The sequence below is a fragment of the Chiloscyllium plagiosum genome, unplaced genomic scaffold (assembly GCF_037043375.1).
Source record: "Chiloscyllium plagiosum isolate Xiang-an unplaced genomic scaffold, Cpla_swu_hap1 HiC_scaffold_23, whole genome shotgun sequence".
NCBI classification, from domain to species: domain Eukaryota; kingdom Metazoa; phylum Chordata; class Chondrichthyes; order Orectolobiformes; family Hemiscylliidae; genus Chiloscyllium; species Chiloscyllium plagiosum.
The window spans coordinates 30520339-30544951 of record NW_028270161.1 but is presented as its reverse complement, the minus strand read 5'-3'; the positions used below and the strand labels follow the sequence as shown (position 1 = coordinate 30544951).

Here is a 24613-nt window from a genome sequence, read left to right as displayed (position 1 = left end):
CACAGTTCAGAAATGGCAGAGATTTATTTCTGTTCTGGCTCAAATAGGACCAGCCCCAATAAGAGAAATTGCAGGAGAAACTCAGCATGTTTGACAGCATTGTGGAGAGAAAGCAGAGTTAATGTTTCATGTGCAGTGACCCTTCTTCAGATCTTTGATTCAGATCTTCAGCATCCAATGATCTTTGTTCTCCTTGAGGATCCGCTCCTTGTATTGTGCCTCAGAATAGGCTCAGGATGAATGTGAGTCGTAACTGAAACAAGGATCTGCTATTGGACTGAGCACTCAGAAGAAATACTATTGGAGAGGAAGGGATTGGAAGATGGAAGAACAGCTGTATTGCTGATATGAATGTTGCAAAACCCACTAAGTTACATTACATAGAATAACACTACCCTGTTCTCCACTGTACAGCTGTATACCTGGAAGTGAGGAGTTTATATACTAATAAATGATCTTAACTTTCCTGTTGCAACTGCATTCTTGGTCAATGGTCACTAGATTTAGCAAATGCTATGATGTCAAAGGAATCTATACCAAAGGAGTAAAAAAACCTCAGGAGTAGGTGGGACTTGAACCCAGGTCTCCTGAGTCAGAGGTAGGGACACTACCACTATACCCCAAGAGCCCCTCTAATATCAGAACTTTGAAATGGGAAAAAAATGTGAATCTAAGATCAGTAATATATTATCCATGTCTGGTTAGTCCATCATTAATGAATTGTTTTGCACTGCATGTCTTTTTAACATGCGTCAATGCCTTGTTAACTCCTTGTTAAAAGATTTTAATAGCTTCCCTCTTAACACACTATCAATACCTTGTTGATGTATTTTTGTATTGTATTAATGCATTGCTAGTGAATGTTCAGTGAAGGGAACAGCAATTTTTCTGCTGGGAGAAATTAAAATAAGTAGCTAACATTGGCTGGCATGGAGTTAATTCAATGTTGTAGCTTGTATACTATTTCAATTTGCTGTAATTGGCACTTTAGCTAGCTCAGTGTTGCCACGAGAGTACAAAGACTCCACAGAGAACATCAATTTACAGCAGGTTCCAAAACAATCTGCTGTGCTGCTCTACATTCAGCTGAATACTCCTGAGCTCAGAGCCACTTTGATCAAGTCAGCAGTAAATCCATCTGCTCAGATGCATCTCCTGCAAGGCCCCAAAATCTGAATGCTTAAATAAATAATTTCCAGAACGTGAATGACAGATTTAATTGCAAGGTAATTTTCAATATCAGCTACGCAAGAATGCTTGCGCACAATCTTCACAAGCTGAATTATGGTTTATGTCTGCAATTTCAATGTTTAGAAACAAATTGCATGCATGAAAACAATTAACTGATCTGCTGTTTACAAATTTTGGAAATTGCCATGGTCAATGAATTGGAAAGTACAAATTGTAGCTATACTTAAAGTCTTCGAACTCCTGCTCTCAAGCTTGACTAATATCCTTGTTAAATATTAGTAGGTGGTTTAAGCAGCTTGAGAGGAATGCAATCAGAGTTACTGGTAAGTTCTGGCTAGTAATCTTACCATTGGCACTATTTGTATCATTAAAGGACAAGATTCACACAGTGCAAAACTGAACTGATTGGTATTTCTGTCTGTTGTTATGATATGCGAAAAAGAAATTACAAGATTAACTCTTTTATTAGTATATTTGTATAAGTAGACACCATCATGGAAGATCTTTGGTTTTCATGTTGAATATACCCAAGTTATTTGCTTATAATGCAATATAGACCTTGTATTTGACACCAAAGAAGAGAAAATGCTGGAAAATCTCAGCAAGTCTTGCAGCATCTGTAAGGAGAGAATAGAGCTGACGTTTCGTGTCTAACTGACCCTTTGTGACTCAAAACGTCAGCTCTTTCCTCTCCTTATAGATGCTGCAAGACTGGCTAAGATTTTCCAGCATTTTCTCTTCTTTGGTTTCAGATTCCAGCATCTGCAGTAATTTGCATTTATTTAGACTTTGTATTTCTTGGTCACAGCTAGCATCTTTGAAGCTGAACTGTGATTTTCAGTATTTTCAGTTTAAATCAAGCAGAATTGCAAAGTACTAATCTGACAAAATACTGCATTCAGCAACATGAAATAGGTCATTTCTTGTTTCATGTAGAATCCTATAGATAAGTGACTTGAACTGATTTCTTTATTACATTTCTGGTACTTTACTGGTGGGCCGAACTGATTCTGTGTAATATCATCTTATGAGTTGCTGTGACTAAATAATACATTCTTTGGCAATATTGGGATGAGTTGCAAGGGATAACACACCAATAACCAAAAATCTGGAGGTTTACCCACACTGTTCATTTAGGTTACATTTAACTGATAGGTGGCTCAGTGGTTAGTACTGCTGCCTCACAGCACCAGGGATCTGGGTTCAATTCCCACCTCGGGCAACTGTCTGTGTGGAGTTTGCACATTCTCCCCGTGTCTGCGTGGGTTTCCTCCAGGTGCTCCGGTTTCCTCCCACAGTCCAAAGATGTGTAGGTTAGGTGAATTGGCCATGCTAAATTGCCTGTAGTGTTAGATACATTAGTGAGGGGTAAGTATAGGAGAATGGGTCTGTGTGGGTTGCCCTTCAGAGGGTCGGTGCGGACTTGTTGGGTCGAAGGGCCTGTTTCCACACAGTAGGGAATCTAACCTAATCTTCTGTAAGAGGTAGGCCTGTTCACCCTGTCAAAATCCTCATAGTCACATTTAATATTATTTGTTAATAAGTTATTGTTGTACTTCTTTCTCAATCTAGGTCCAATTTCCCTCTTTACACACAGTGCCATAGTGGTTCACTTTAATACTAACAAGGCTTATTGTTTAATTGACAGTAATACTGGAATTAAAACTCTGGCTTTTGAATGCAACATTGTTAAAATGGTACTCACATATAGAGATATCTGGAGCACTGAGGAGGATTATCATTAATGTCAGTAATGTGGACTGTCAGTGTGGCTGTGGAGGAATGAACCCTGTCTAAATCATAAGCTCTTATTTCCAGTACTGAAGTGGTCGGCGTGTTGGTATCATCATAATCCAGGGGATAAGCCATTTTGACCTCACCTGTGTCTGTAAAGGAATTGTGCAAATATTATTGCAATGTGGAACAAAAGCAAAAAATGTTAAACTGGTGGCAAATTTGTATAAAATAAACGGATCAGGGTTACTTATCTATAATATAGCATCAACATCCTGTTTGTCACATGAAAGGTGCTTTCTTCTGGGTACTACTGACATCAGCTGCTTTATTATGTGATGCATCAGTATCAATAGAATAATAAATAATTTGTTAATCTATAGGATTAACAGCACATTTCAAATTGTTCATCGAATTGCCTTTCATAGCAACCCTTCAATTATCCATTATTCAGAATGTTATTGATAATAATGAGGTACTTCTACAGACCTCCATGAAGAAATATAGTCTTCCATTTAATAAAATGAAGCAATTAAGTTTAATTTTAAAAAAAATCCTGCTTGGCAAACCTAAGTAGCATAAGGGATTCATGACTGTAAGAAGTATGTTGTTGAACTGTTTGTGTTAATGCAAACTTTCTTTGTTGCTTTGATAACACTAAGACAATATCCTTTATGAAATCATTAATTCTCCTCAAAATATTTAAAAGTATTAAAAACAGTTGTGACAAGATCAACAATAACAACATTGGTGACTACTGAGTATGGCAGAGGTCACTGTGGGGGCTGCTTCTGCTATGATGTACATCAGTGATCTAAAGGAAAATTTGATGGCGTTAAAAGCAGCCAGAACTCAAAAGTATCATGGTCAATCAATGAAATATTTCAAAATCAACTCCTCATTTCATGAAAAAGTAGTCCATCATGTTTTCTGAAAAACCCCAAAGAAACAGAAAATTGTATGTACATTCAGATGGTATGACACAGCCCAGGGCAAGTGACACTTAAGCCCAAAACTTTTGGCTCAGTGATAGAGAAACTCCTACTGCACCACAAGACTGCCTACAGGAATCTATAAACTCTAAAGCTTATTAAACATGGTTCAAAAAGGGTCATGAGAAAATGCATCTAAAAGATGCAAGAGAGGCTGATGAGGTTTGCAATGAAACCAATCACTCCATTGCTTCACATGAAAATTGAAAAGCTTTCAATAATTCAGAAATGGTGGTAAAACTACTTACTATCAATAAAACAGTGTCAAGATCATTCCTTAATGGTATGATCATTGAGAAGGAATTGAAATGTCAAATTTTAATGCTCAAAGTTTTAAAAATTATTATTAGACCTAGATAATGTGAGGGAGAAATGTAAATTACTTTGAAAAATGAAGTCTGGTCATTTGGGCACATTTTTAATCAGATAGTCAAATCTCTCTTTATTTGATTATCATTTTGTATCAATTAAGTGCTTTGTAAGGTTGATATAGACTTTGATTTAATGCCTACAGATGCATTAGGTCTTCAATGCCTATGTACGTCTGAAATGTTAACAAACATATTAGTAAATAACTTGTGATCCAAATAACTATGATCAGCCTTTTAAAAGTGAAAATAATAGTCAGCATTTGCCATTGTTAAAGTGTAAATTGAACAGTAATTTCTGATTTACCTGGGAAATAGAATGGAGCTGCCAAAGGTGATCTTTTCTCAAAGAATATTCATCAAACGCTTGCCATTCAAACAGTCTGCAATTATTATACTTAAATGATAACCACTAAATATTCCCAACAAAGTTAGAACCTGTTCATACAAGTGAAGTGAATTTTTCATGGTATAATGGTCTTAATTTCCTGCTCTTCTTTAAATTGTAACTATTGGTGGAGTTTTATATTGTTAAATAAACCTTTCATAACAACACCAGTGTAATATTTAGGTCAAATGGTAACAAGCTGAATTAACCTTTAATTTATTTATTTTAATATGATTGATAGCCCTCCACCCCCAAAACATATCTGATTGGAGATAGGGATGTGGGGCGGGGAGGGGATCAGAAAATCTAGCTCCTGATGTTGCTTGCCCTGCTTACCTGGGTCTCAGATCACTAGGACTGGCTTTGTGCTGAATTGGATTTCTAACTGCTGCAATTTCCAGTGTAAACACCCAAAGTGTTTTTAGGCATGTATGAAATTAAGGAACATCTGCTGAGTACAAATTTCAAGCCCTTAACTCATAATAAGGACTGCTGAACTTACAGAGTGACCTCTCTGTTCATTGAATACGCCATCTCTAATTCAACACTCTCCTTACTTGTGGGTCATTCAAATTAGTATGAATCAGCAGAAGTGTGTCACTGGAGGATCAGGGCACACAATGGTTTAACTCATATAGCTTGTTACCAATGCTGCCATTGCAGAAAATTCCTGCTGTTATTTTCTGAATCGGTTAGACCCAACAATAGATTATATTTCAATTTTTTAGTTCAAACAAACAACCAAACTATTAATGCTTTCTGCCTTAAATGTTGCTACATTTATCTGGTAATTCTTAATATTAATCATGAATTATTAGTGGAGATGCCTCATTAAAATTTATTAAGGCTCTGTCATACATCAAAGTGCAATGTGATAGGTTTATTGTTTAGCCTTACATTTTTGTTCAAATAATCAGTGTCGTAATGTTGTGCATTTAAAGTAATTTTATATGATCTTACCTTCTTCAATCAGGAAACCAGCATAGGTTTTCACAAACTCATAGTAAATGACATCATCTGCATCCTTGTCTGTGGCATCAACTTTTACTATCAATGTTCCTTTGGGTAGACCTTCATTAATGGTTAATGGATTTGGTGAGATTGCACTTGAAAGACATAATAAAATGGCTTGATTCTCCTATGCGTGGAATGGTGCAGCTAGACATTCGACTTCAATCAATTTTTATCATGAAACACTCTGAGAGGTAATACGTTGGACAAACCATTAGAATCACCATTATGATAAAGAACACAACTTGGATAAATGAAGTTTCTCCACTTATACGGAACATGCCTAGGTGGTTCATCACATACTCTCATTTTGTGTAAAATACAAAAGCTTTCCTTAGGACGACAGTAAAATAGAATGCACAATTCATTAACTAGATTAGCACATTTTATTTGATAATTTAACTGATTTGATACTTTAGTTTCTGATAATATCAAATAAATTGACTTTATTCTTGTGAAGAAATGTCACCAAAATAAAGAAGTGTGAGGAAATTACACCATAAAGGATAAACATTACTCAGGTGAAAATTTAGTTTTGAAAGTGAATGACAGTGGTTCAAAAGAGATCATGAAAAATAAATGCAAGTGAATGAGATATTGGTGAGCTGTCAAGGTTATATACCAGAACATTACCTGCTCCCACCAGTGGCCTAAACATTTTAGACCACTGCTACACCACTGTGAAAGATGCCTACCGCTCCATCGCCTGCCCTCAACTCTGACCACAATGCTGTGTTTCTTCTCCCGGCTTACAGGCAAAAGCTCAAGCAGGAGAACCCCTCATGGATACTGATCCAGTGTTGGTCAGAGGAGACAGAGGATCAACTCTGGTGCTGTCTGCAATCGGCTGATTGGGCCATGTTCAAACAGTCCGCAGGTACCTTGGACAAGTGAGCCACCACCGTCACAAACTTTATCACCAAGTGTGTGGAGGACTGCATACTGAGGAAGTCAATCCAGGTGTTCCCCAACCAGAAACCCTGGATGAATCAGGAGATGTAAAACTTGCTAAAAGTCAGGCGAGAGGCCTTCTGCCCATTTAAATATAAGGAATCCAAGTATGATTTTTGCAGAGTCATTAAGACAGCCAAGGACCAACACCAAATCAGACAGACACCCAGTGACTACAGGAAGGACTGAATGACATCACAGTTCTAAAAAGAGACTGTGCGAGATAGCAGACGATGACACATCTCTCCCAGATCATCTCAAGCCTTCTATGCTCGCTTTGAGCAGAATTTCAGCGGAGAGGTAACACCTATTCCAACAAGTCCTGACGAACCTATCCCAACAGTCACTGTATCAGAGGTCAGATCAGTTTTCCTTTGTGCGAATCCAAGGAAAGCGATGGGACCAGACGGAGTACCAGGATGTGCACTCAGTGCATGTGCAGATCAACTGGCAGAGGTCTTCTCAGACATCTTCAACCTCTCCCTGCAGCAGGCCACTGTTTCTGCCTGTTTCAAGAGGCCAACATCATCCCTGTGCCTAAGAAGGCTCGTGCAGCATGTCTCAATGACTACCGCCCAGTGGCTCTAACTTCGATGGTCATGAAGTGTTTTGAAAGGCTGGTCATGGCATTAATCAACTCCAGCCTCTCCACTACTCCTGACCCACTCCAATTTGCCTATCGGACCAACAGATCCACGTCAGATGCTATACACTTGCCCTTCACTCCTCCCTTGAACATCTTGACACCAAGAACAGCTATGAAGAATCCTACTCATTGACTACAGTTCAGCCTTCAACACTATTATCCCCTCGAAACTGATTACTAAACTTAGTGATCTCGGACTATGCCTGACTCTCTGCAACTGGATCCTCAGTTTCCTGACCCACAGACCACAATCAGTGAAGATCGGGGACAATATTTCATCCTCACTAACACTCAACACTGGAGTTCCCCCCCCCCCCCCCCCCCCCGGGATGTGTACTCAGCCCCCTACTGTACTCACTCTACAGTCATGACTGCGTCGTCAAATACAGACTGATACCATTTTCAAGTTCGCTGATGACACCACCATAGTTGGTCAAATCTCAGATGGTGATGATACAGACTACAGACGGGAGCTGGAAAACCTGAAAAAATGGTGCACTGAGAACAAGCTAGCTCTCAATGCTGGCAAAACCAAGGAACTCATTATTGACTTTCAGCGGGATGTTACGCATGCCCTCTACACATTAACAGCACAGAGGTGGAACGAGTGGAGAGTGTCAAGCTCCTGGGAGTGGTCATCCACAACAAGCTTTCTGGACTCTTCATGTGGACGCAATGGTTACAAAGGCCCAACAATGTCTCTTCTTCCTCAGGCAGCTGAGAAAATTTGGCATGATGGCAAACACCCTTGCCAGCTTTTATAGGTGTGCCATCGAGAGCATTCTGTCTGGATGTATCACTACCTGGTATGGAACCTCTTCCATTCAAGATCGGAGACAGTTACAGAGAGTGGTGAACTCAGCCCGGGCAATCACAAAGGCCAACCTCCCATCTATAGACTCCATCTACCAGGCCCACTGTCAAGGAAAGGCCGCCAACATTCTCAAAGATCCATCCGACCCTGACAATGTTTTTCTACAACCTCTACCATCGGGGAGAAGGTACAGAAGCCTGAACACATGCATCATCTGGTTTCGTAACAGTTTCTACCCTACTGTTGTTAGAATACCGAATGGACTTACAAACTCTTAGCATTCGCCTGTACCTGTGTTTTTGTTTTTGCCACTGTTTACCTATTATTTACTTATCTATGCTACTTAACTCTGTGATCTGCCTGTATTACTTCGAGACAAAGCTTTTCACTGTGCCTCGGTACACGTGACAATAAATTCGATTCAATTCATTATCTGTCATTGTTTTTCTGGCTGGCTGGCTGTTGCTCAGGCAGCAGAGATGCCTAAACAAAGGCATCATAATGACAAAGAACATCTTTCTACTAGTAATTATTTGGGTGCACAATCCTTATAACAGTTTTAAAATAAGCACGCTCGATGAATGTCTACCTCTACATTCATTGATGTAATACACCCACAATACAAAAGCAAAACCTCTCACCTGAATAAAGGTGATTCATCGTTGAGATTTTCGAGATTAATTGTAATGGAGCCAGTGCAAGAATTAGGGGTACTCTTTCCAATCTCAGCTACTATGACTTTCATCTGAAACCTCTGTTGTAGAAAGAATTTTAAAAGGTATGGCATTAATTTTCTTATCATTTCTATATGGGGAAGATGGTAGCACAGTGTCTGCTTTAAGATTGGTGATTCTTAATCCGATGCTGTACTGGGCAGGACAATCTCTGAGAGTGTTGTGTTCCTCAGGGATATGATCGTGTATGTGCAGGACAGGGAGTGGGTGGGGTGGACGCCTGCCTCATCAGCCTGGACCAGGCAAAGCCCTTTCACAGGATGTTGTGTACGTACGCATGGGATGTGCTATCCAAAATGAGCTTCGGGAAGGAAATACGTAATTGGATTCGACTGCTCTACTCCTGTATTGTTAGTGCAGTCTCAATCAATGGGTGGGAATCAGAAAGCTTCGTGGTCAGAGCTGGAGTCAGGCTGCCCACTCTCTCCTGCCTTGTTTGTTTGTATACAGTCTTTTGCAAGTCCTTCAGAAAGAATGTGAGCCTGAGAAGGGTGACTTCTGGTAGCAGACGCCTGCAGGTCAAAGCCTCCCTGAACATGGACGATGTCGCCATTTTCTATTCAGATCTACTGTCAGTGTGCAGACACCTGGGCATCTGGGTCCAGTTCCAACTGGCCTTGGGAGCCAAGATAAATCAAGGCAAGAGCAATGCCACGTTCTTGTGGAATTAGGCCAACCAATCCTTTATCCCCTTCACTATCAGGTCAGACTACTTGAAGGTACTACGTTTATGGCTTGGAGAGACCGGGATGTGCACTGAAACTTGGGAGGAGTGTATTGCCAATGTGAAATTCTGGGATTTACATATTAATCAATCGAAACCTGCATCCCCATTCCAAGTGATTGAAGACTTAACAGTCATCTCAGTTTGTCCAGCACATCACATCCGATGTCTTTGACTTTTTGCTTATAAATTCTGTGTCCTGCCCAACTAGCTACCTGACGAAGGAGCAGCACTCCAAAAGTTTGTACTTTTAAATAAACCTGTTGGACTATAATCTGGTGGTGTGTGAGGCAGAAACTGGGCAGATGGGAGCACTGCTCCTTCTCCATTGTGGGTAAAAACCTGGTCATTGGCTGTGAGGTACTCTTTCTCTTGTTGTACGTGGCACAGATCTGACCCACTCCACAAAACTGCAGTCACTCAAGCCATCTTCCACTTCCTCTGGAGGTCTAAGATGGGCCGTGTCTGCAGGGGCACCATGTACCAAGCTCCGGATAAGAGGGGCAAGGACATATCCAATGCCACCCTCATCTTGATGGCCACCTTTGAGTGTGACTGCATTAAGCTGTGCTTAGACCCTCAGTATGGAAACATCAAGTCACTATGTACTGAGATTCTACCTGTCACCAGTGTTGCAAAGGAGGGTTTGACCTCAGTTCCACAGAACACTCTGAGTAGTTGGACCATTCTGTATCACCAGTCCCTCATGGGAAAAATTCACAAAGAAGAACAGCCTTAACCACAAGTCAGTCAGGCAGTGCTAAAGAGTTGACCTCGAGCAAATGTTGCTGACTGGCACATTCCAAGGTCCAGGACTATGTGCTGAGGGATGTACTAAAGCTTGGGGCAGCTGTCGCCAAGGCTCAGTGGGGAAAGATCAATCTTTGGCAGTCTTTCTGCCAAAGTACAACCAGGGTCCATTCGGTTGTCAGAACCTCTCGCTGCCTCAGAATGAACATAAATAGTTTCCTGCAGAGGCAGAAAGTACCTTTGCATTTTTTTTGCAACTGTAGAGAAACTCTGAAAAAACTCAACTCAAAATTCCAATTTTATTTTTCTCTGCAAATATTGTACAGAACTGACTTAGAACATTTGTATGTACTTGGATGATTGTTTTTAATGAATAAAGGCATATATTTGAAATAATGTAAAAGCAATCCCTGGAATTGTAAACCAGAGGCTCAGGTTCATAGTCTTGGAGCATGAGTTCAAATCCCACTGCAGCAGTGGAATTTAAATTTAGTTAACAAATTGAGAATATGTAAATTAGCTAGTGGTGTCCATGACAACGGTCAGAGTTGTCATAAAAATATTAGCTGATTCACTAATATTCTTATTCAAGAAAGGAAATCTACTATCCTTACCCAATCTCAGACCCATAACTCTAGACATACATTAACATAGTTTTCTCAGAAATAGCCAAGCAACCCACTCCAGTCAAGAGCAGTCAGGGAAGGACACCACATACTGGCCTCAGCAGTAGTCCCCATATCACATGAAGAGAAATTAACAAGCTTTTAATAGAAAGTTCAATCTAACCAAGAACAGTACAATTAATGATTGCAATTGAAAACTCAACAACAACAGCTTGCATTTATATAGCATCTCTGACATAGGAACAGGAGTAGGCTATTCAGCCCCTCACATAATGTTCCAGGGAACTCAACAGCGTGGACCTGAATTGCTGGAACTTCATACTATAAATTTCCAGAAAAGAAGCAAAACTAAACCTGTTTAATCACAACTGTTGTTAGAATAGACAAGACATTTGCAAGACAATAAGTAGTTAAATCCCAGCCATTTACCGTCAAACCATCTTCATAATCTAACGGTGAAACTGAACTTCTGGAAATCAATCCAGTGTTGGCGTCCAGTGTGAAAAACTGAGCAGTTCCTGCAGTTTCATCGGTAATACTGTACTGGAATGTGAATATAGAAAAAGAATAAGTAAATGTTGCAGAAATTCAGAATATAATCTCATCGTCTGTGAATTTTCAAAGCTATAGTTTATTGGTATTTTGTTCAATCACAAAAAGAATAATGAGTTTAATAGCCATTTGACTTCTCTACGGAAGTGGAAGATTATCTAAGACTAGACAATCTCTTATGACCATTCACATAGATAATCAAAGAATTCACCGACCTTTAGCTTTGTTCCAACAGAATGCATGGTGACAATTCACTTTTTGCACAGTCACGCCAAACTTTACATTCCCACAGCATCACCCTGACCAATTAGAGTCTACCTGCCTTGGCTGAGATCAAAGATTGACAGTTAATTATTTTTGTATCTTCAGGCCCATGATGGTCCAACCAATCAACACGTTCTTCTTCCCAGCCTTTTAGCTTAGACCAAGTTTGAGTTCCAAGTTGCTCGTCATTGCTGGATCGTGATTGGAATTTGGAGGATCATCAGTTGAACTGAGCTGCTATTGGTGTTTCTTTATGCTGGCCTTTTCCTAATGGTAACTCCGTATACAGCTATGGCAATTACAAATGTCTACGCCACAAGCCAGGTGGTTCAGAACCCAGCATGACAGTGAAAACATTTGAAAAAAGAACTTTGGTTGATCAGGCCTTCTTCAGGAAGAGGATTCTCCTGGACTCTGGGCTGTACAGTCTGTTTCCCAGGACACACATCAACTGCGTCTGGCAGACTATCAAGATGTTTTTTGGTCTGCCTGAAACTTATTTTTCTTCCAGTGTGAAGAGTTGACTTCAAATGAGTGTTGCAGACTGTCACATTGTCCTTGACTTTGCAATGTGCTGTGAGATGGACTAAAATTTGGGGCAGCTGCTGCAAAGGTGCAGTGGAGATAGATCACTGTCTAAAATCCTTCTGCCAAAAGTATAACAAGAGTCTGTTCACTTATTAGACCCTCCCTCTGTCTCACAAGATAAATAAGTAGTATCCTGCATGAGTAGGATAATGCTTCTGCTTGCAACTGCAGGGAATGACAAATTTCAATTTTGTTTCTTATAAATGTAAAAACTGTACTGAATTGTTTTAGTACATTATGTAAGTACATAACCTTTTATAAAAACAATCAGCACCTTCCTCTCATGTTGTAGAAATTGGAGGCACCTTTTTCAAGTTTGCTTCTTGTATCCTAGTTTGGTCAGTTTAAGACAAAAAGCTTGACTACTTATCTCCTTTTTAAGTGGGCGTAATCCAGAAAATGCATTGCAGTAACTTACAAAGTCTCCTCCAACAGCACTTTCCAAACCCACAACCTCTGCTGCCTACAAGGACTTAGAGACACACTGCCACCTGCAAGTTCCCCTCCAAGCCACTCACCAACCCTGACTTGGAACTATACTGTGACTGGCTCAAAGTCCTGAAAGTCCATACCCAACAGTGATGTGGGCATCCCTACATCTCAGGGACTGCAGTGGTTTAAGAAGGCAGCTGACCAACATCTTCTCCAGAGCAATTAGGGATAGTAATTAATGTCAGCCTAGCCATGGACAACCCTGTCCTTTTAACAAGTACATTTTGACAAAAAAAACATGCATTCATCTCAGATTTATAACGCCAGTAGGTTTTTGTCCTGTAATGGGGAAGAAATCTTACAAATTTCATATTAGGGCGGGACTTCTATCAGAATTTAAATCTGACTTCAAGCTTAGTGTCAAGATTACTGTGGTGCTGGGAAAGCACAGCAGGTCAGGCAGCATCTGAGGAGCAGGAAAATCGATGTTTCAGGCAAAAGCCCTTCATCAGGAATCCTAGCTTAGTGTGCCCACCTCTTGCTTTTTACCAGCATTAGCCAATTAACAGCTCCCCTCTGAGCTCCCTGACTAATTAGGGTGCAAGCCTGGGAGATTCTATTATCGAATTAATTCTTAATTAAAGGGAATATGGTGAGTTTCAGTAAAGATCATGATGATTGGGATTTTTGATGCTGCTTCAAGGGCAGCAATGTTTGCCCCACTATTCCCATTAGGTCCTGTGAAATCTGAGGAAGTTAAGAGCCTCTCCAGCCAACTGAAGCAATGGAAAGAAGCTGCTGACAGTGACAGGCACTTTGTTGGCCATTGGGAATGTGTTCCCACCTGCTCCAAAAGGAAGGAAGTCCTGTTCCAGAGAGTGCCGATGATCTGCACAGACAGCCTGATACACTTGAGGCACTGTTGCTCTGACCTATTGAGAGAAGCAATAATCTGTCTGTACATTCTATGTTGGGGATCTTATTTCCTTCAAACTGGATCTTGCAGTGTGATATGCAGCCAAAGAGAAGACATGTTGCTGGAAGTGGTGAGGCTTGTGTTGCTGTCTTGGAATAAAGGTGGAAAATGGGGCTGATATGATGGAAGCTGGGGACAGCGCAGTGAAGTGTTTTCCAACAAGTTGACAATCAACTGTAAAACAAGTGATCACACTCACTAAAAGATGAAATGTTGTAAAAGGTAGCCTCCATTGGCCACTGCTGGAGCCCTTCAGTTTCTCTGATCCAAGCTTTTCCAGCCAATCAGTTTGAAGCAGCTCTTGCTAGTACACTCTTGTGTCAGTGACCTTGGCAAGTGGCTGATTGAGAAAGAAATAACTTCCACATTTGGAAGGCCAAGATCTAAAGCTGGAGGCCATCTTAACTGGCTTCTTAAATTTAAGAAATTCTTCATTACTTACCTCTCGTATCCAAGAGCGTTCCCGGTCAACTTCAATCTTCCCATACCCGCACCTCCCCAAAGAAAAGTCTGGAGAGGACAGGATCCCAACCCAATATCGTATCCTGTAAATTTCCCACTGGGTTCACCCCTGAACTCACTTCTGACAGCCAGGAAAAAGCTTGCCATAAATTTTGTTTGAGAGGGTACATTCAGTGTAAGACGTGAACATTATTAAGCATTACCATTCTTCTAACTGGCTTCTGTGGACTATAATGTAACATTTATTACTGGTGGTTTCTGTCAGAAAATTAATATACTCTGAGTTACTTTGTTACTTTAATATATCTGTTCATCAACTTTAAAGTAACCTGGTTAATAAAATTAAATTGGTTACATATATCACTGAAATTAATTACATCCAGTTTGGAAACATGAGCAACAACTTACATTTATATTGTGCCTGTGACGTAGCAAAATGTCGTAAGGTGCCTCAAATGTGCAATCATGCAAATATAGACACCAAACTAAAACATTAAGTTGGATACTGAAAACCTGGTCAAAGAACTAAGCTTTAAGGTTGATCTCAATGGAGGAAAGATGGAGGGATCCAGGGAAAGAGAATTATCTAAAGGAAGTAGGACCTATGGAGATCTGCACTCTCAAGTACTATATACACTTTTATTTTCTTCCCATAACAACCAATGAATAAACATAATTTCTTCATCCTAACTTAATTTGTATTTCCTTATTGTTCAAGTAAGAATATTAATCTGAGTTTACTCACTGTAATAGAATCATTGACATCTGGGTCAGCAGCAAGGATCTGATAGACTGATGCAGAAGTGGGAAAATTCTCAGGAATAACAAGAGAAACACCTGGTTTAAAAAGAAAAGCCATCAGATAATCTAAATGTGGAATACACTCCCATCTCATAGAGACGCCTTGAGCTTCATTTCATAATACACTGGAAATTCATCTTGTTCTTTCTTCAGTTATGTCTTTTCTCTAATTAGCTCTTTTAAAGAAGGTTAGTAAGGTTAACACAGGAGTTAATGAATTGCATAGTGTCGTTGCTCGGTCAATTCTATTTGAAGGTTGTCAATCAATTTTAATAAATTGTGGATAATCTATTGACTTCTATTTATTATACAGGAATCCTTAAACGTACAATCTGTACGTAAGGCAGTTAATCACTTCTTTTATGGATAAAGTTCTTCTGTTGATTACAATTTTAACAAAGATGGAATTTTGTGTTATGCTCATGTAGCTTTCTGCAAGACTATCGAAAGAAATTCACATCCTTCATGTACTCAAAAATTCCTAACCATGAATGGACAATCAATTTTAACCACAAACCTCCTGCACAATCAGCCAATTGTTGAATAGACTCAAAGTGAAGAAAATTGATTAGAGTAACAAAGGAAGCTGCGATGGGGCTAGATGGCATTGGGAGGGTGAGGGGAGGTGAGGACTATTCACCCTCCCATCAAAAAAGCCAGTCAGAAACTGATGACAGTAACACAACATGGAAAGGAATAACATGGGCAGCATAGCACTTTTTTCCCACACAAGTCAGCAAGCCCATAGGAGCTGCCACTTGATCTGATTACTATCAGCCCCACAAGCAGCACCATGAACTCAGCAGAAAAAACCCTGAAGGCAACCATGGAACCTGAGTTTGGGTATGTCCACACCATTAGTTGGGGGGCGGGAGAAGGAAGAGGAATTGAGGGGGGTAAGTTTTGGAGAACAGGAAGGTAGGAAGGTAGTGGGTTCCCGATTCGAAGGGAGAGTGGGAATGGGGGAGGTGCCTGTTGTGCAGAGAGTAACCCAATTCCTGTCCACCCTTTTACATTCTGTAATCCAAGGTCAGCTACTGCTCCCTTGACTGTATATCCTCAAGCATGGCTAGCATACCTTTTAACGAGCACAATGGATCCTTCGTTTATTTACGTGTTGCTGACATTGGAGCTGACACACTCTTTATTATGTGATTTGAGCTCGGATTGTTGAGAAGGTAGTGGGCTAGCAACCAGACCTAACTTATGTGCGCACCCATTGAAGCATGCCCAGTGGAGGCATTTCATATTGAGTCCTGTATAAAGGGTGGTTCATAGATATTTACACTGAAATCAAAATGTTGAACTGGGAGAACAGAGAGTTTAGCACAGTTACCAAATACTCAAAGTGGCAGTTATTAAGCTGTTTTTATTTTTGAATGAGGAAAAGGAGTCGCAAGGTTTAAGGGCTGTATGCCAGTGAGCAAAGTCCAAAGAGCTGAAATCTCAGCTGCAGTGATGGCTCGAAGGAAGGTCAGATTGCAAACAGGCCAGTGCCGCAGTGAGGATCCTCGGGAAGTGTTGAGCTGGAGTTAGAATGGGGCAATTCTAAGGAGTTAAAGCTGACAGTAAAGCAAGGTCATGCAGGCCAAATGAACAGTACGTCATACGGTGCTGAAAATGCGTTGCTGGAAAAGCGCAGCAGGTCAGGCAGCATCCAAGGAGCAGGAGAATCGACGTTTCGGGCATGAGCCCTTATTCAGGAAGAAGCCTGAAATGTCGATTCTCCTGCTCCTTGGATGCTGCCTGACCTGCTGCGCTTTTCCAGCAACATATTTTCAGCTCTGATCTCCAGCATCTGCAGTCCTCACTTTCTCCTAGTACATCATATGGTACAAGTTGCAGAATTTGGACAAGTTGGAACTTTAATAGAATTAGCATTTGGTTTGCCAGAAAGAAAGGAGTCTGGATTGTTGATTCATTTTATAGTAACTAATAGGCAGTTTCACTGAGATTGGCAATGATCAATCATTCTATAGACGACACTATACATAAAGGATATTTGACCTAAATTAAAATACATAAACTGGTTTAGCACAATCAGACAAAATCTTAATTTTAAATGGCAGAAAATTTCTACCTACTTTGCCAAAAGTAATCCTCTATTTTCTGCCTGGAAGAAAATATCTTCCTTTAATCACTTTAATTCTATTTGTAATTAATTTAGGTTTCAATCCAACTGTGTGACACTCTGCTAGCTTTTTTTCTCCCCACATTGGACTTTACAGGTTAACAGCTGGAATTTTGACCCAAATCTGAAATTCCAGATCTTCTCTTTGACTAATTATTGAAATTGAGATAGTTTTATTACTGGAATTTGCAAATTAAGAAATACATACCTGCTCCCACAGCGAATGCAGGGTCACAGACAGGTGCTTCATCCACATTATCCACTGACACTGTCAGAGTGTAAGTAGACGAGTGTGTCTGATTGTTATCGTATGCTCTAATGGGTAACAAATAGACTTTTGCAACATCAGGGCTGTCATAGTCTAGCCGCATCTGTGAAGTGATATCGCCAGAATCTGACAAATGAAAAGTGACATTTGTTAAATATTAAAATCCTAATCTTGCAATTCTTTAGGTAGTAATGAATGGACTGTGTGTCATACACTCTGCCCATTTGAACTCCTGTTGACCAATTTTTGAAGGCCCCCAGTGTGAAATTTGAGGGCAAATTTCAAAAAAAAATTGGTGGGGTCACAACTTATGCACAGCAAGATCCAACAAATAGCAAATAAATCAGAATATGTTTTATTGATGTATATATATTGGTCAGGACACAGGGAGACTTACCCAGTACTCCTGTAAAATTATATTTCTGGGAAATCTTTCTGCATGCATCTGCTACTATACAGTCAACCGCTAGAGCTGCCATTGACTGTATAGTACCCTAATCTTTGTAATTACTTGGCATCAAATGAGCATTGATACTCATGAATCACATTACTCAATTACGTACTAGGCAAAATGTCTTTTTGGCTTGACGGCAGCCTCCTATCAATAGAGAAAGCCACTTGATTTTACTACAAAGTAACAGTGTGAGATGGCTAGCATCACCTGCCCTTCAAATTTTTGAGATACTTCTTCCTGGTAATCTGAGGTGGACTCGGTCACAGCCAAAGTGGGTGTTTCATGAGTTTGTGTTATGTGCAGTGAATGATGGTTCGAGAATCAAATTTCTTCACTGTGACATTGACATGTCAGAAGTATGCTAGGGATAAAAGGTGAATGGTCATTTTATTAGAGATGCATTTTTTACAGTAACCAATGAAGATGTTAGCAAGGGCCTAGAGGGGATTTCAAGGCAACACCATTTCAGTGAAATTGAAATTGAAATTAACTGAATGAATTGTTAAGTACAATGAAAACAGATTTACACACCGTAACACATCTATATTGTTATGTTATACAGATAATCCCCAGGTTACAAAAGGGTTCAGTTCTTGAATATGCCTGTAGGTTAATTTGTATACAAAGTGAAATACTAAGATAAGAAATAAACTAGCCATTTAAATACAAGCAAATGTTTGCATATCAGATGTTTTAATGTTAATGTACCACTATATTGGGATTTTGTTTGTAAGTATGAGCATTCCCACTTTGGATATTGGTAAATCAGGGACTGCTTTTGGTAGTGTAGTGCAAATGTGAGTGATATAAGAACTCGTGGACCCAACCTGACTCTCAGCTGTTTGCCTTGTATAGTCTTTGTAAAAATTGAAGGAAAAGTGTGGAAAACTCATTTAAAGTTAATTTCATAATCATACGTGGAAAGGTATGTCACTGCATAGACAAAAGGAATTTGTCCATACATTGCACTATTTTTATTGAGAAAAAGGTTCATTATCTCTGCTGCATTGCATTTCCCATTCAGAGTTGACTTGCCTTGGTTTGAGTTTGTTTTAGTCAACTGTGAATGATAATTCCTGTTGCATCTCAGTGCCAATAATGGTGGTTGTTTTTGTAATGCTTTTCTCTTGTTGTTTAAGTTGGCGTTACCTCACCAAGTTGAATTCCTTGCATGTTAATCCAGATTAGTGCAAGACATAAAGCTTTGACTTTGTGTTTCTTTTTTAGCAATGTTTCAGTTCCTTTCCCTGTGTGCTTTGTTGATGCTCATGTTTTTGCTGCAAGCGAAAACAGACTTACCAATGTCTATTGAGAAAAAAGGTTGAGGATCAATAAACTCAAAGGAAACATTATCACTTTCATCCAGGTCAGAAGCTTCCATCTTCACCAGCAGAGTACCAATAAACACTTCCTCTTTTACATGAATTGTGTCCGAGGGGATTGGACTGTTAAAAGAAAAAGTTTCAAATGTTCTAAAAGTAAATATTTAGTAAAGTTAAACTTAATACATATAGCATGAAGACTCATCAAATGTATTGCTGATTTATCAATACTTCATTCTATGAAATTTCTGCTTAGAGTAGACTTGATAGCTCTCCAGCATGACTTATGGCAGTTTTACATTGCTACAAGAATTCCAGTGTCAGATTACCTGAAGCAACTCTTAGTAAGTGAAATTCAATCTATTTTGTATAATGTGCAACAGTGGACCAGATTTTTATCTTCTACTGGAGGCTCAATTTAATCTTAAAAAGCTGAACTTACATTTGCTGGAAAATCTATTTTCCTTCACCTTTCAACCTGGTACCATTTTTGTGTGGCCTTTCTGTAGATTGAAAAGGCCTTGGGTGCAAAATGTGAATACACCTCTTCTGAGGAGTGCCAGAAAATTGTATTTGCTTCTGCACACAACTTCCATGAATTGGTGCAGGTTGTGGAAGTGCTGAAAAAGACACCTCCGAAAAAGTGTTCGTGACAACTGGGCGAAACCATGCTGAGAAGTCAGACCATTCTGTCAATTTGAAACATCATCATTAAATGCTATATTGTCATGAAGATGTGCTTTCCATGTAATTATTTATTTCAGGCCACAGAAAATCCGGTGCAATTTGGCTGCATGTGACATAACTGACCATTGAGGCACTGATCTTGTGTCTTCTGTTTGAATATCTTTAAGTTTTAGCAAGAACTGACAACACGGTAAACTCTCTGCCATCACTTAACTGAGCCCTCAACAAGCTGTTTTCCTTCGTAATGGTGTATTCAGAAACAAGAGTTGGTTCTCAAGAGCTTTCAGTCATATGCCTGTGATATTACTGTCTGTCTGCTCATCCTTAGTCTCCAAAATGAGTCAAAGAAGAGTCGTAGAGATGTACAACACAAAACAGACCCTTTGGTCCAACTCATCCATGCCGAGCAGATATCCCAACCTAATCTACTCCCATTTGCCAGCACTTGGCCCATATCCCTTTAAACCCTTTCTATTCATGGACCTATCCAAATGCCTTTTAAATGCTGTAATTGTACCAGCCTCCACCACTTCCTCTGGCAGCTCATTCCATACACGCACCACCCTCTGCATAAAAAAGTTGCCCTGTTTTATATCTTTCCCCTCTCACCCTAAACCTATGCCCTCTTGTTCTGGATTCCCCCACCACAAGGAAAATACCTTGTCTATTTATCCTATCCATGCCCCTCATGATTTTATAAACCTCTATAAGGTCACCCCTCAGCCTCTGACACTCCAGAGAAAACAGCCCCAGCCTATTCAGCCTCTCCCTATAGCTCAACTCCTCCAACCCTGGCAGTAAACAAACTTTTTTTAAAAATCAGCCTCTGCTTGACTAAGGTATCTATGCATTACAATCTCTCTGATCAAAAGGTTGGTAGAAGCCGAAGATCTTTCCATATATAGAAGTACTCTGGATGTTTCCTTAAAACATTGTAAACTGCGTGGCTGCAAACCTATTGCAGGAAGGTGAGGTTAGGCTGGAAAGGTTGTTAGGGACAGGTATGAATGGACATGATGGGTTACAAGGCCACTTTATGTACTGTAAATTTTCTACCATATCTAATGATAAACAATTGATATGTTGACAGCCATCCTCTGTACAATTTAAACTTCGATTTATAGCTTTTCTCTAGAAAATTCACTTCTTTCATGTTCAGTACTTGTTTCTGTAATGTCAGTTCCTATAAACATCATAACATACAATAAACAGATCATACTCTGCAGAGTTAGGGATAGAGTTATGGCAGTTGTAGTCATTTCTATTAGCTGGTGAGTAAGCAACATTAAGATTATATTTGTTTTACTTACGTAAATATAGGTGCTTCATCATTCAAATTATTAACTGTTATAGTCAGAGTTCCTTTGCATGACATCTGTGGAGGGGGACTTCCTTCATCATTTGCCACAATCTTTAGTGTGAAAAGCTATGCAAATCAATAGGAAAAGAATAAGCAATGTATTTTTTTTTAACAATCTGCTTTTGTGGCTGTATTCCATACATCTGTTCTATCAATTAGACTTCTTTAAAATTTACAGCAGTTAAATTGATACCAGTCAAATTGAGTTATATTTGAGGTTCAACAATGCAAAAGATATTGCTGCTTGGCAATGAATCCTTGCTATATACAGCTTTTAACACTTTGCAGTTTCCAGTTCCGACATCCTGTTCATTTCCTTTTGAGGGAAAACAGTTGCTGATGCTGCCAGCAAAATGGCCGCTGTCTTACATGATGAGGTGCCTACCCAGCCTTAAATCCTGCCTTGGGGTAATGGCATTAAATTATGCTTGGGTCTCTCTGTGCTTCGTTAAATGCAGCAGTGCTGTGACATTGCACATCTGTGTCTTACTGCTGTTGTTGAATAGATTACAAAATAAATGGTGCTGTGATCTTAAAATTTTATTGTTTTATCAGTAGGGAAAAAGCTGGAGTCCATAATAGGACCATAACATATAGGAGCATAATTAGACCAGTTGGATCATTTGATCATGGCTGATATGTTTGTCAACCCTATTCTCTTGCTGTCTCCCTGTAATCCTTGATCCCCTTATCAATCAAGAACCCATCTATCTCTATCTCAAATATACTCAATGACTTAGCCTCCACAGCCCTCTGCAGTAAGGAGTGCTACAGATACACCACCCTCTGGCTGAAGAAAGTCCTCCTCATCTCAGTTCTAAAGTGTCATCCCTTCACTCTGAGATTGTGCCCTCAGGGCCTAGTCTCTCCTATTAATGGAAACATCTGCTCCATGTCCACTCTATCCAGGCCTTCAGTATTCTGTAAGTTTTAATCAGATTCCGCCACATCCTTTTAAACTCCATCAAATACAGACCCGATTATAAAAGATATAATCACTAAAGATTACTCCTCACTAGAGAGGAAGAAAAGGACAACCAACTCCCATTCCTAGACGTGATGGTACAGAGAACACCGAATGGAGAATTCACCACAAAGGTATACAGGAAAGCCATACACACAGACCAAGTCCTGAACTGCGAAAGCAACCACCCCAACACACACAAAAGAAGTTGCATCAAGACACTGTTCAAAAGGGCCACAACACACTGCAGCACACCAGAACTGCAAAAAGAGGAAGAAGAACACCTCTACAATGTATTCGCTAAAAATGGATACCCCCGCAATTTCATCAACAGATGCCTAAGGGAAAGACAATGGAATGAGGACATGCCACAACCCAAAGGACTAGCCACGTTACCATACATCAAGAACATTTCTGAACTGACAGCCAGACTACTACGACCACTAGGACTTATAACTTACAAACCAACAGCCACTCTCAGACAACAACTCACTAGGACAAAGGACCCGATACCCAGCATGAGCAAAACCAACATAGTGTACAAAATCCCATGCAAGGACTGCACAAAACACTACATAGGACAAACAGGAAGACAGCTAATGATCCGTATCCATGAACACCAACTAGCCACGAAACAACATGACCAGCTGTCCTTAGTAGCCACACAAGCGGATGACAAGCAACAGGAGTTCGACTGGGACAACACTACTATTATAGGACAAGCCAAACAGAGAACAGCCAGGGAATTCCTAGAGACATGGCACTCATCCACAGATTCTATCAACAAACACATCGACCTGGACCCAATATACCGGCTACTGCAGCGGACAGTTGGAACCGACAACCGGAAGCGGCAGAGACAAACCACTATAAATGCCGGAGGAAACAACACAGAAGCGCTTCACAGGAGGCTCCCAAGCACTGAGGATGTCACCTAGACAGGGGACGAAACGTCTGCAACACAAATTCCCAGCTCGGCGAATAGAACCACAATAACGAGCATTCGAGCTACAAATCTTCTCACAAACTTATAAAAGATATAATAGTGAAGCACTTAAAAAATAGTGACAGCTTTAGATAGAGTCAACATGAACTTCCAGAAGGGAAATCCTGCTTGACAAATCTATTGGAATTTTTCAAGATTTGATAAGGGAGAGTCAGTGGATATTGTTTATTTGGACGTTCAGAAGGTATTTGATGAGGTGGCTCAGTGGTCAGCACTACTGCCTCATACCATCAGGGATTTGGGTTCAATTCCAGCCTTGGGAGACTATCTGTGTGAAGTTTGCACATTCTCCCTGTACCTGCGTGGGTTTCCTCCGGGTGCTCCGGTTTCCTCTCACAGTCCACAGGCATGACGTTTAGGTGGACTGGTCATACTAAATTGCCATGGTGTCCGGGGATATGCGGGTTAGCCGTGGGAAATGCAAGGATAAAGATAGGTGAATGAGCCTGGGTGGAATGGTCTTCAGAGAATCTGTGTGGACTTGTTTGGCAGAATGGCCTATTTCCACACTGTAGGGATTCTATGATTAGAAATCAAAAGGTCCCAAATAAGAGATTGACATTACATTTGTGTTCTTCACCCAACGTAGGGAGTGAACTGGAAATTGAGAGGAACACAAAATGAGGTGTGATAATAGAGTGTATTGGACAGGTATTGCCACCTGGGGACACTGCCAACTATACCCTGGCTACCTCATTGAGGGGCTCCGATAAGGAACAGGCCACCTGAATGGGCAGCCTGTGCCTTACAGAGGGAGCCATCCCTTCAGTAACAAGGACTTTTCTCGGGGAAGACCATCCCACCTTTCGTATCAATGCCTTGCTCCCTCACTGGGGCCTGCAAGTATATTCCCATTGATACCCCAATTCCATTTAATAGGTCTCTGGGCCTCCTTTGACTGACCTACAAGACACCAAAAGCTTGCTGAGCCTCTGCCTTACGGCTGTTGGGAATGGACTAGCCTTTGTTAGAGGAACTAAAGTTGCAATGGTAGGCAATTAATTGTCGGGTGGTCAATGTTAAATCTAGATGGGACTTCCAGAGTCAACTCAGTTGAGGCTGCCCCTAATATTCCAGTCAGAGGAGCAGGGCCACCTTAAAATTCTGACCAGTGCTTTTGCCTTTTTATATTCACTCACAATTTATAACAAAAATAAAGCCTGGTCATGCCTTCTGCAGCTGTTTTAAATTATTTTTTTTTAACAAAAACAATGTAAACAGTTCTCATAAGTTATATACAGTCTTGAGGTTAAATGATAAATCTGATTGAGCAAGCGAGTGATTGTTCACTCCTGTCATTTAGTTTTAACTAATATGCAAATACTAAGAATCCATGGCCTATTTCGGGATTTGATCTCCTCAGTTCTGTAAATAATAAAACAGAAATAATATACATTGTTACTGGTCTATTAAACTT

At 40.2% G+C, this 24613-nt stretch overlaps 1 protein-coding gene across 1 annotated transcript in view; it reads right to left on the bottom strand.

Annotated features, from left to right (window-relative positions):
• LOC122561461 (protocadherin Fat 4-like) overlaps window positions 1–24613 on the bottom strand; it is a 188238-nt gene that overhangs the window by 19880 nt on the left and 143745 nt on the right. Inside the window, exons 41-48 of the mRNA XM_087999295.1 lie at window positions 21177–21292; window positions 19157–19302; window positions 17344–17529; window positions 14949–15040; window positions 11359–11472; window positions 8737–8849; window positions 5634–5779; window positions 2897–3077 (exon numbers count right to left, since the gene is read on the bottom strand). Of these exons, the coding sequence (XP_087855421.1) occupies window positions 2897–3077; window positions 5634–5779; window positions 8737–8849; window positions 11359–11472; window positions 14949–15040; window positions 17344–17529; window positions 19157–19302; window positions 21177–21292 (1094 nt within the window). The remainder of the gene's footprint in view (window positions 1–2896; window positions 3078–5633; window positions 5780–8736; window positions 8850–11358; window positions 11473–14948; window positions 15041–17343; window positions 17530–19156; window positions 19303–21176; window positions 21293–24613) is intronic.